The sequence below is a fragment of the Idiotropiscis lumnitzeri genome, chromosome 12 (assembly GCF_059441095.1).
Source record: "Idiotropiscis lumnitzeri isolate Australia: NSW breed Sydney's pygmy pipehorse chromosome 12, RoL_Ilum_1.0, whole genome shotgun sequence".
In the NCBI taxonomy this organism is placed as follows: domain Eukaryota; kingdom Metazoa; phylum Chordata; class Actinopteri; order Syngnathiformes; family Syngnathidae; genus Idiotropiscis; species Idiotropiscis lumnitzeri.
Genome location: NC_142402.1, coordinates 12,532,540 through 12,544,829, shown reverse-complemented (window position 1 = coordinate 12,544,829; position 12,290 = coordinate 12,532,540). Strand labels below are relative to the sequence as shown.

Below are 12,290 nucleotides of genomic sequence, written 5' to 3'. Positions count from 1 at the left end.
CTGAAATGGGGAGATGGGCCAGGACATTTGTAGATATCTTAAAAATATGTGGATAAAATGGCAATTTTTTGTTAGCTAATTAAGCCATTCAGGCTTGTATATTATTAAGTTTCTGGTTGTCTACAAATGCATCTGTGAAAACAAAATAAAACGAAACTAAACATGACAAAAAACAAAAAATAAAACAAAAAAAAAAATGAAATTTCCAGTGGGGAAAAATGTTTATTAACCATTGGATTATTACTACCAATAAAACAATTATTTAATAAAATGAAAAAATAATGATAAATAATGTGTAAAATTGATGTCAATATTTCAAATACAATGAATTAATGAACAATATTAAAAAAAAAGAAGCCATTTTGCCACTTGCTGTTAATTGAAAATGACATTACAAGTGCTTAAGGGCTCAAGTAACGACCAATAACAACTCACCTGTTTTCTGAAGCTGAGCCATGATTGGTCGTTAGCTGAGTCGACAAAACTGCCATAATGGCGACCCCCTGAGAGACGTTCTTAAGGGCTCAGATATCGACCAATCACAGCCAAACGAAGAAAACAGGTGAGGCGTGATTGGTGCACATCCTCTCATCAGTTACTGCAATTGAAATTTAAGAGCTGTTTGTTTTACGCCAATATTTACTCTTACGTGCACTACATTTTTATTGAATCTTTATTTAAGTAGTAAGCCACCCACTCCCGAATTAAAGTGAACTATTTTCAAACTGTGGCTCATAATAACACCAAATATATTTTTGGATCACCACATAGGCCTTCTGCTCTACAGTATTTTAAAGTCGGTCATGATGGTGGTACTTTGAGAGCTAATTATTTTCTATTTGCTATCTAAAGAAAAAAAAAAGGCAACCACTGACGTTAAGACTGATGGTGAGCCGGATTAAAGATCGGAATATGCCTCAGGCTATAGTTTGCCCACCGCTGGTCTAACTCCTCAGGTCAGACAGCCTCAGGTACACAATCGATTTGAGTAGACAGTGACGTCTCCATGCAGTTAAACCGTGATGTGTTTGCCACCGCACCACGGTTTAAGGTGGGAATACCAAACGAGATCAACACGTACTGAAGACAATGGGTTGGTTAGTAGTACTTGTTGAAAGAACACAGTAATGGAAATGATGTGTTTGGTTCTAACACAACAGCACCCCAGCAGTGGTGATTTCATTGTGTTTCTCTGTGGCTATGCGTGTGTGTGTGTGAATGTTGCAAGTTGTGTTTTCAGGCCCTACCTCGCACGTAGAGGTTGGCTGGCGAGGAGTAGCGCACGCCTTGAGAATTAGTGGCCACGCACTCGTACTTCCCTTGGTCGGTTTCCTCGCTGTTCTCAATCTGGAGAGCCCCTGAGGGGAGGAGGATAAAGAGAGAGGAGAATGATGTTCAGTTGAGTCAAAGAAATTTTTGATGGCATCCGGCGATCACATGCTTCTTGTCTGTTTGTTGGTCTTTTCCTGTCTTGTACATTGTGACCCTGGGGGGGGCTTCACTTCTATTGCTTCCACATCCATCAAAGTCTGTTTTGGTATTTTTCTTGGAGCGAGGCACCGTTTGAACAAAGTACAAAAATATATGAGGCAACTCTGTCCCTCTTCCTTGAAAATAGAAGATGGCTTGCGATATGAGTGACTTGTCTTGCGAGTTTCTCAACATACAAGCTATCGTTCAGTTGATTTATTTGCAATGACTCGCGAGTAAAAACTGGAGCTGTTGCATGGTGGCGGTAAGCTCAACACTCTTTCCAACCATTGGCAGGTAGAGAAAATGTCTAAAAATAATGTCTAAATATAAAACAAAAACAATTACACGTTGTAACTGCATTAGCTTAATGAAGATAGATATAAATAGACGGGCTAAAAATAGCATCTATGTGGTCTTGTAACACTTAAAGCAACGGATATTGGCACACAAATAGTGGAGCAACACATGTAGAATTAGAATATGACAATACTCAGAAGCATACACCATTTATCTTCTGGCAAAAACAACTAACAGTACTGCAGTTCATTGAGTCACTTACAATATTTGTGAAAGTACAGTCCACGGATTTTAAAATGCGTTGTAATTTATGATGCCTGAGAAAAAAAATTCCACCTGTTTTAAAGATAATCCTTAATTCATAAATATTACTATATTATTATTATTTATTATTGCTATTTATTATTATTATAATTATTATTGTGATTATTACTGTTATTTATTATTGTGATTATTGTCACTATTATTAGTATTGATATTATTATTATTGTTATTTTTATTATTAAAAAAAAATCATCCAGAAAAGTTTACCGGGACTTGCACCTCTGATTAAAAATAATTTGGTAAAACATTGTGAACCAATTGATTTAATTACTCTTTGTTTTTATAAAGTAGAATCAAAGAGTGTTATCTTATCCCATATCAAAAAAATACTGACTAAAATATTTTTTTTCGTATAACCAGTGACCAAAATGTGACACCAAAATTAATGCACAAAGTTTTTGAATAAAAAAAGAAGTCCCCAAACGACTTTTTGTCAACTTTAAAGAGGCAGTTATATAGTTTTCCTTTTGGTTTTAGCAGCTATGTGGCACACTGTTCCCAGAACCCCACAGCAACAACCCAATGATGCTGTTTAACTCATCCGCTTGCCTCTTTTATTTCCTCAATTTTCATCCTCCTACTTTCTGTGTCTCCCTAAACTAAAATTATCCCCAACATTTGTCAGGTGTTCTTTTCTTCATCTCGTTTCAAAGAGTTTTATTCTTACTGCTACTTTATTCCCCCTCTTGCTAACGGGCCTTTTGAATTACCAGCAGTGATTTTTTTTTTCCTTTCTTGCAGCCTACTGTGTCACATTCATCTCATCCGAAACCAACTTTGACATGAAGCCTGAGGAGGAAGTACATAACCTGGGTTTACACTCTGCTGCATTGCGCTGAGCAAAGACAAAAAAAAAAAAAATATATAAAATATAACAGTTCAAAATACACACCCCATGCACACACTAACGGTAGAACAAAAGGAACCCACACAGCCATCCACACACACAAATACACACCAATGCATTCTTGTAGCATATTATACAGTGATGCACATTAAATCCCTAAGGCTGGTTAAATATATCTACAGTTCATAGGAAAATTTATACAAGCTGTGCTAGAGCATGAGCATGGCTGTAGAGCACCAAAGAAATACTGATTTATTTATTTATTTATTTATTTTTAATGACGGTATTCTTCCTAGGTTGTTGGTTACATCAATTTGATAAAGCTCAAATACATATATGAAGATTTTTCCATTTGTTTCTTTGATAAGTAAGAAACTGTGGCTATATGCCGTATTTATAAGTCAGTTATCACCTGTTAGCTTGCGAGTTAGCTGGTGGTGGGCCTCTCGTCTCGGTGAAGAGGTGGAAAGAGCAACACAGTCAGCGGAGGCTTTAAGTGAACTGTTTTTCACGTCTCAAATTTGGACCATTTACAAAGGTTACAGTGTGTACATTATGTGTATGTTATATGTGAAGATAAATAAAAGTGCAGGTGAAAAATAGGAATATTCTGAAGTATTATTATGCTCGTTTTATTTTTATGCTTGAATCTGATTGTGAAAATCACTCGCCAGCTATTTATCACCCTACATGCAATACGATAGATAACTACAATGAAAACTTTCATTTATGAGATATGCCCATACTATTAAGAATAATCTGCTCAACAAAGCGATGGTGTTTCAATGGCTTAAACTTTGCTTCATTTTAGTGTTAAAGATCCTCATTTGTAGCCGTTCGTTAATTTTGGAGTGGGACAAATGCTTTTGTCTTGGTGGAGGCAATTGCTCCTGTAAAAATTTGTGATCCGGCTCCAATTGCAGCAAATCAAAAGGCCAACAAACTGTCCCGAAGCCTACATCTAACTAAAGTAGGCGGGCTTTCTGCTGTTTCTTCCAAGAGCAATCCCAAGCGCTGCAAACGATATTTGCATAGTAAATACCTTTTTAAGGTTAAGTTGCAGTCATGAAATAACAAAATACTGCTGTGGAATGTTGTAGTGAGTGTTACTCTGCATTACAAGCTGAGCTACAACAGCTGCATAATGTTGGTTTAATGAACACCGTTTTGCTCGTATTTCCCTTTTAAACGTGGTGCAGTACCGCAGCAGAAGATAACAGTCACAAAACATTAACTCTAATTGTGGACTCTTAGATCATTTCCAATTGCATCCAGCTTGTTTTATTTATTTTATATTTTATATAATTTATATATATATATATATATATATTTTTTTTTTTTAATTTATATAATATATATATATATATATATATTTATATTTTTTTAATTTATATAATATATATATATATATATATATTTATATTTTTTTAATTTATATAATATATATATATATATATATATATATATATTTATTTATTTTGATTTATTTAATTAAAAAGTAATCAGATGAGTTCGAATCCCGCAAGTAGCGATTTTGCGTGCCTTTGTGCATCATTCTCCAGGGGAGAGAAAGTTTAATTTGTTTCAGCCATTTGGTCTCAATCCTGAGAGCTGAGGCTCGACAAGCTAAAGCCATCATCCCCCTCATTTTGTCAGACAGGAAAGAAACTCATGGCTCTCTCTGTTCTTTTTTTTCCCCGTTTGTTCACAATGCAGAGAAAACTTGTGATAGTGGATTTAGAAATCATTCGGCCCAACTCTCCTTCAGAAACAAAGTGTAGTCCGGACGACTATCAGACAGTGCAGAGGTGAGACCGACATGAAGAACGCAACAACTCGTGTCTGGTGCAAAGGTCACAACGGGCGCATACTGCGCATACACAAACGTGCAGCGGTCAATCACGATGCAAGTCAGTCAAAGGATGACCTACTATAAAAGAAAGTCGAGGAAAGAGAAACGGAGAAGTAAGCTGCTTACGGAGCCAGACTGAGATATGATCTCTGTCAACCCAGTTGCAGGAAAATGGTGGACGGTGTATCATGACTATCTGGCTCAAATGATACTGCTTCAACTGATCGCGGTCGCGGCGCAAATGGAACACCAGGAGTCAACTGAGGTAGCATGCTTGCATCTATTAGTTGAAGAGTTATAACTTCACACATTTGACTCAATTGCTTTTTGATATTTTTGATATGAGTCATCGTGTGAATGCTGAGAGGCGAAAGCATTCACACTAATGCTTTTTGCAAGACAAAACGTCAAAGGTCACATTAATAAAATGTAATAATAACAACAACAACAATAATAATAATGATAATGATAATGATAATGATAATGATAATGATAATGATAATAATAATAATAATAATAATAATAATAATAATAATAATAATAATAATAATAATAATAATTAGAAGAGTTGAACACACTGACAATGAAATGTTGAAGCCCTTAGTTGGAACCTTCCGCATCTTTTTACTTAGTCAATGTTGTGTAGGATTTTTTTTTGAACACCAAATGAATTTATAACCAGGAAAAAAACTCCTTTTTCCACTTTTGGGCCAAACGTCACACTTCCAATTGTTTCCAAATCGCTTCATGGTCTCCCTCGCCCCACTTTACCCCTCAGAGTTGTTGATCCGGGAACTCCTGCCTGGTGCCTCGGGTCAGCTGACCAGCTGCTCCCAAAGGTACCAAAGTCTAAGCGGAAGTGATATCGCTTTATCTATTGCTGGCCCCAAACTACGGAACAAGCTCCCGGTGCACATTAGTCAAACCCTCACACTGTCCACTTTCCAAGGGTGCCTTCAAACGCATTTTTATTACTTTGCTTTCAACACAGCATGAGAATTTGCACGAGCTTTAGTGTCATATTTATTTTTAACTTTGTTATTGTTTCATTGCATTCAAATTATGTTTTTTGTTTGATTTTTCTAATGTGCATCACTTTGTTTCTGGTGGGGTTGTTTTTCAAGTGATGTATAAATAAAACTGAGCTGAGTTAACTTTATTCTTTTATGGTTATTATTACATTAATCCAATTGCTATTATTCATTTGGCTAGTTTTATCAAAATAATCAAGGAGCCTTACTCCAACAAAACATCATCCCTTTTTTTTTTGCAACGTTCCAACTTTAAGCAAACTTAAACCACACCGCAATTCTTAGGTAAGGCAGGTCTATCCATTACCCAGCAGTCAACCTCCGGGGCCATATTGCAGACCATCTGCTCGGCGGTGGGTGTCAGAGTCCGTTAAGAGCTTTGGTAAACTCTGCGACTCTTAGTCTCTCATGTCTTATGTTGACAGAGATGAATTGTCATGCATCACCTCACTTACTGTACATCTGAACTGGTGAGGCAGGAGGTAGAAAAACAAACAAACCAAAAAAAAAACTATCAAGTAAATCCTGTCTGGAATGATCTAAACACCGTAATACATTTTATCAAAATGTTTTATGTTTTAGTCATGTTATTAAATGAAAAATGATTCTGCTCCAGTTGTACCTGGCACAGTTGGGTATTGTTATATCGTATTGATGGTTTCTATAATTACACGGTAATAGTGGGGGTATTAAGAGGTGGATTAAGTGGGATAAATCACAAATGGAAAACCAAGTAGCTAAAGCAAGACGGGCCATCGGTATCTTCCTCCAAATAGATCCTGGCTCGGTCATTAAGGGTCTGTTCGGAAAACAACAAAAACTCTCAAAGGTGCTGTTTATGTACCCTTGACACTTGACTTTTACAGCTAGGGAACCTTTTCGGCCCTGAAAAGGGCACAATGGAGTTTGATAATTAGCCTGATGGAATACATTAATGTACTTTGTGTCTGGCGGGACAGAAATTGATTGCGACTCTATTTCTGGAAGTATGGAATATTTCTAAAATAGCATGCAGTTATCTCTAAAATCCTTTTTCATCCTCACCCATACGAGCTACAGGAATATTTCCACATCTCAAGAAAGAAAAAGAGAGAGAAGCAAAACAACATTTATGTCCCCAAACACACCCCTGGCTGTGATCCAGTGAGAGCTGGCAGCCGTCTCCAAAATCAGAGGCAGCGCTTGGAAGGTGCCCTCTTTTAAGGGATCTTAAAGGAGCGTCATCCGCACAACATCGTGCTACTATTTTGTGCATCGCTCAGGTGTAATTGATTTCCTCTAAGGCATCTCACTGCAGCGTTTGGTTCATTATACAGCGCACTTTGTTGCTCGGCTCTGTAGCGCTTTTGTTGAGTTGAAATCCCATTAAACCTCACACTGAATCGTACGTTGCAATTTGTCTTGATACTCTTTCATCAGAGTGATACTTGGCCTAACATGCTGCACTTGTGAATAAGTGTCATGTCTGGGTACCTCCTAACCAAGGCCCAAATAAATTTCGGAGAAGAGGAGATGAAATATACTAGAGTTGATGATTAAGTACAAGACATCTTGTGAGATGGCAGCGTATCGCGTGACACCTCAGCGTACCTCAGCAGTTTGGCAAGCAGGCACAGGACTAAGTGAATAACACTGGGTGTCAGTTTTGCTTTTTCTTTGGCTAGTCAACAACGGGCGTTAAGAGAAGAAGCATACTGACATTGTGGATCATAACCATCACTAACACTCATAATCAACGTGAGGGGAGCGTGTTTTTAAGGTTTTTACCCTGATTAACTTCTTGTTACACATTTTGTGCTGTCACATTTTTTTGCCCCACTGCAAATTGGGATTTTCTTTACGGCTCTATAAGTATGACTAAGTTATTTTCATTCTTGACTGATTATATGTCCATAAAATGCTAATGGACAGAGTATGTATATATGGCATCACACCAGAGAGTTGTGTGAGCAAATCAAGCACAGCTGCTCTAGAAACAATAAGGTTGCGGCCGAGGCTAAAGTTAAAAAAAATTGACAGTCATTGTATGATTGAACTTAATTTTTGACTCGGGATCATTTCCAAAGACATTCTGAAAAGAAGTTGTTCATAATCATATTTAAACCACAAGTTTGCAGAAAGAAACATTTTCTTACGATTAGCATTTAAGCTAGCAATTAGCACATTGGTTCATGAATGTTAGCATGCTAGCTTAGTCAACTGTTTATGTGGCAGTCAAGTTGTTTTTTTTCAACTTTATTTTGCAGCAACATTTAAGTTTTTTTTATGTGTTTTAAAGTTTTACACCTTCTTGAATCTTCTCTACAAAGAATAAAATGCAATAACCAGCGACAGGTGTGGTCATTGAAGGAGTTGTATGTCAGCCTAGCCGTAGCAGCGACGACTGGAATTAACTGTCATGAAATGGGACTTACAAATTTGATCAACACAAAAATTTTACGATGATGACAGTTTGGCTTACATCCATCAACCTGACATATTTCGTCACGCTTCTGATTTCCTTCTAGTGCTATAATTCGGTATGCAGCTACAATGTATTTGTCTCCCCCGCACAAAAAAAAACAAAACAAAAAAAAAACACACCCGTTCTGGTCAATCATTCAACAGCTGGATTGTTTAGTTGTTGTTGAAGAAATGTTTGGAAGTTTCAGGAGCCACATTCGTACAAATATAGATTGCAGATGAGAGGTTGACAAAGGGCAGGAGTGATCAGTGAAGTATGTCGACCGACAGCGGCGAGATAGCGAGGCTGACGGCACAGGCGAGACCGGAGAACGTGGGTTTGAGCTACAGCAAAATGATTTTGCCTCACCATCACTTTCATTACCCCTGAGGACAGCTGAGGGAAAATAGCTGAGGAATGCTTGTCTGCTTATTCCAGGAGAGACTGTGTGGTCTCTGCAGAGGAGCACAAACAAAGCTGAGCAAACTGTCTTTAGTGCAAAATGTTCATCCCACGATCTGCCTGTCAATACACACGTGCTCTCCTATCTCCAAAAATAAACATTATTTCATCAGACGTGATTTCAGTGTGAGGAATAGATTAAAAAAAAGTGTAAAATCCACCTGACTTCATTTCCTTTGGTTTTGGGCAGTTTCTCTGATGCCTGTTTAATTTGGTGGGTTTGTGAGGCATGAGGTGGTTTGTGGCACATCCGAGTTCCGCAGTTAAAATAATATGTGGATCGGGTAAGGCACCTAATAAGTACGAGGAAGTCCCTAATGTTGATTAAAAAAAAACGACTTTCCCCTTGGCTGCAGAATTAAGCAAATTCATAAAATTGGCTTTGAAAAGGTTGTAAATCCCCACAGTCAGCGCCGTAGATGAGCATGTAATCTCTCGATCATAATCACAAATAAAGCACGATAATCGCCAAATTTAGAGCAACGGGGATTTTATACGATAGCATTGCTAAGCTTTAGATGCAGTTTTGTTTGCTTTTTGTAAAAGTGAATAGGCTGGGAAATAAAGTGGAAATGTCTCACCTGATCGGAGCTGTTTGATGCGGCCTTGACTGGTGCTGGGTTCAACGGGAAGAAAGTCCTTGAACCAGGAGATCTCTGGGTCGGGGATTCCGCTGGCGGCACACAGCATGGTGGCCGTCCTTGTGCGCTCTACCACCTTCAGCTGGGGGCCCATATCAATACTGGGGAAGCCAAATGGCAACAGGTCCTCTGGAGGGTTGTAGAAAATAAATCGTATCAATGGAAGATGAGCGGACCCCAAACTAAGAATAATAAGAATGATTTTGAAAACATGAAGTTGGGACTTTTTCTGACCTGATCATGTGAGCACAGATTAAATGTGCAGCCTATTGCAATCCTACCATATCATCATGATATTAGAGTCAATTTTCCCGTGCAGATATTGCATTCCCGTTGCCACTGGCATCCAACACATGCTTTTTGTATATTTTGTGTGTGTGTGTATAATTCAAAAAAGGCGCATAGACGCAAGCTAGTGCATAGTAATGATAATGCGCAACATCCAAGAGCCGTGAAAATTCACCCTGAACAAAAAGTATGTGAGGTGTGTCAGAAAAAAAATCCAGGACTGGTGTCATAAAAGACACTGAGGTTCTCTGTCACGGTGAGCATCTGACAGTTCCCGGACAAGCAGAACATCGCCTTGCTGGAGTAACCTTGCAACCTCTCCGACCTAATGTTGGCGGATTTCTTTCCTCTTTCTCAAGTCGAGGGGACGCTTTTTGAAGATTTGTAAGAAATCAAGATGGTCATGATGACAAAGCTGCAGAGAATCCTGGAAGAATCCTTCCGGGACTACATAAAGGCATGGCAGAGAGGCCTGGGTAAGTGTGTTCGTCTCTAAGGGGTATGACTTTGTTGGAGAAATCGCATTTTGGACTTGAAATCTTTTGTGAGCACAATCCTGGAACTTTTCGGACACGGCGGATATTACATTTTTAAAAGCAAATTTTAAGATTGTCATTTTATTTCCCTTCTGGGATTGATAAAGTATCAATCTATCTGCATATCTGCAAGTCAAAGAGTGCTGCGTGCATGAATCCTCCCTTGTTTCTCTCCGTGGAGAAACATAAGACATCCACACAAACGTGGTGATGTGAGAGCCACTGTTCCCCGCCTTTCACATCTGCAGTGGTTTGAAAGAGGAGATACTAGCAAAGACAGCGGGGCCACTATATCCGTCCTCATTAAAGTTGCAGGGATTTTTTTTTTTTCCTCAGCTAGCTAGTCATTAGGTGATTTAGTAGGCGGGCAGACGCGCAGTAAGGTTCTCCGTGTTTCTGACAGGCCGTCACTACAGGAGGATAAACATACCGCCCAATCTGTATGAGAGTTAAAGAAAAAAAAAAAACCTCTCCGTACATGTACGCACACATAACACAAGCTACTCCCTGCCGACGGCGGCATTGGACTGTGTGCGTTTCACGGCGCGGCTCTGTGTGCTTGTAATGATTCCTGTCTAATAACGATGCAGAGATCTGCTCGGTAACAGCAGTTGCAATTAAGAGGCGGGATCAAGAGGCGGGGCGGGGCAAGGGCGGCGGGGTAATAAGGACTTGTTAGCAGTACTATTAGAGAGTCCGATCTGGAAAGAGTGGCCATGCCTCTGGATGTCCGATTATGTTGTGAGGCTGTGGACAAGCGTGTGTGTATTTTGGCATGTGTGGCAATTGTGCACTCATCCAAGCGAGCCAAGGGCTGTGTTCTGGTTCATCATAAAGGTGTTTGATGGAGTCGTCATGCAAGCAAGCAAGCCATATTGGACTTTGCTTTGGGCACTGAGGGGAAGCCATGAAGAGGGCCATCCCCAAACACAAAGTGGAAGATTAACATTACGGGGAAATTATGCCGAATCTAGTGGTTGTCAAATAGTGGGGCGCGCCGTAGTACGGCTGAACCCTGTATGGTTTTGGAACTGAAATTGCAATCTCAGACAACGCAAATTTGTGCCCCTAGTTCGTGCAGTGGTCTCGCAGTACTGATTAAAAAAAACAAAACAAAGCGTTGCCCTGTCGCTCGTTGTCCCGGAGGTAATTTCTTTCGCCGCTACTTGAATACTTGTCGCCAAGCTATCTTGCGTCGCAGCAGTATGAGCTTTATTTGTACTCTATCTAAGTCCGTGCACAGCAGCAGCAACGGGCTGCCCGATGACAGATAAACAATCCCGCTAACACGAAGCGTTCTAAACGAGTCGGCGAACGAGGCGGCGCTAAGCGTGCTAATCGCTAAAATGAATTACAGAGTAATAAGTACTTCGATGTACGCTCGACTTTTAACAGTCTGACTCGAATCGCGTTTGGGCGGAGAGCCAGCAGCTATAAACAGAAATGTTGCGTTCTAACCATTACGAATAGAAACGTAAAATCAGACGACGGCTACGTTAGCAATTTAGCAGATGCTCTCAGACCGGACCGCGGAAACGGATGACGTCACCATGACGAAGAGGTTCGATGTCAAACGTATCGTAAATATTTGTCATCTCATCAATATTTGCATTACAGAGTACTGAGTTTCGAGATCCTCTCAATAATAGTTCTCAAAATTTTAGTTCTTAACAATTTACATTCGTACAAAATGCAAAAAAAAAAAAAATGGTGGTGGGGGGGCGCAAATTGTTTTCTTCTTGGTAGGAGGGGGCGTGACAGAAAAATAATTGAGAAGCACTATAGCCTAATCCTACATCGATGAGAAATTGATCAAAATGTGTTTTTTCCTTCAAATCTAGTCAGTAGTGACTGATCGGACAAGGAAACCTTGTGGATGTTCTTGGCATGTATAAAACCAGGAGGAGAAATTTCTTAAACTGCTGCATCCTGACTCATATAATTGGCCCAAAAAAAACTCGCAACTTTTGTCCACACCTTTTGCTAATGTTTGCTATCCATCCTTGTCCCTTCTGCAACCCGATACAGCCAACCCACTCACCCTGCAGAAAAAGCAGTTGCTTCCAATTCGACATCGAAACGAATACACAAAAAGG

At 39.3% G+C, this 12,290-nt stretch overlaps 1 protein-coding gene across 5 annotated transcripts in view; it reads right to left on the bottom strand.

The window, feature by feature from the left end:
• The window catches only part of ptprsb (protein tyrosine phosphatase receptor type Sb), an 85,518-nt gene that overhangs the window by 40,796 nt on the left and 32,432 nt on the right, over positions 1-12,290 (bottom strand). For all 5 annotated transcript variants that reach the window (XM_088311775.1, XM_088311770.1, XM_088311773.1 and 2 more), the window contains exons 5-6: positions 9,311-9,499; positions 1,248-1,358 (exon numbers count right to left, since the gene is read on the bottom strand). In XM_088311775.1, coding sequence (XP_088167901.1) covers positions 1,248-1,358; positions 9,311-9,499 — 300 coding nt within the window. The remainder of the gene's footprint in view (positions 1-1,247; positions 1,359-9,310; positions 9,500-12,290) is intronic.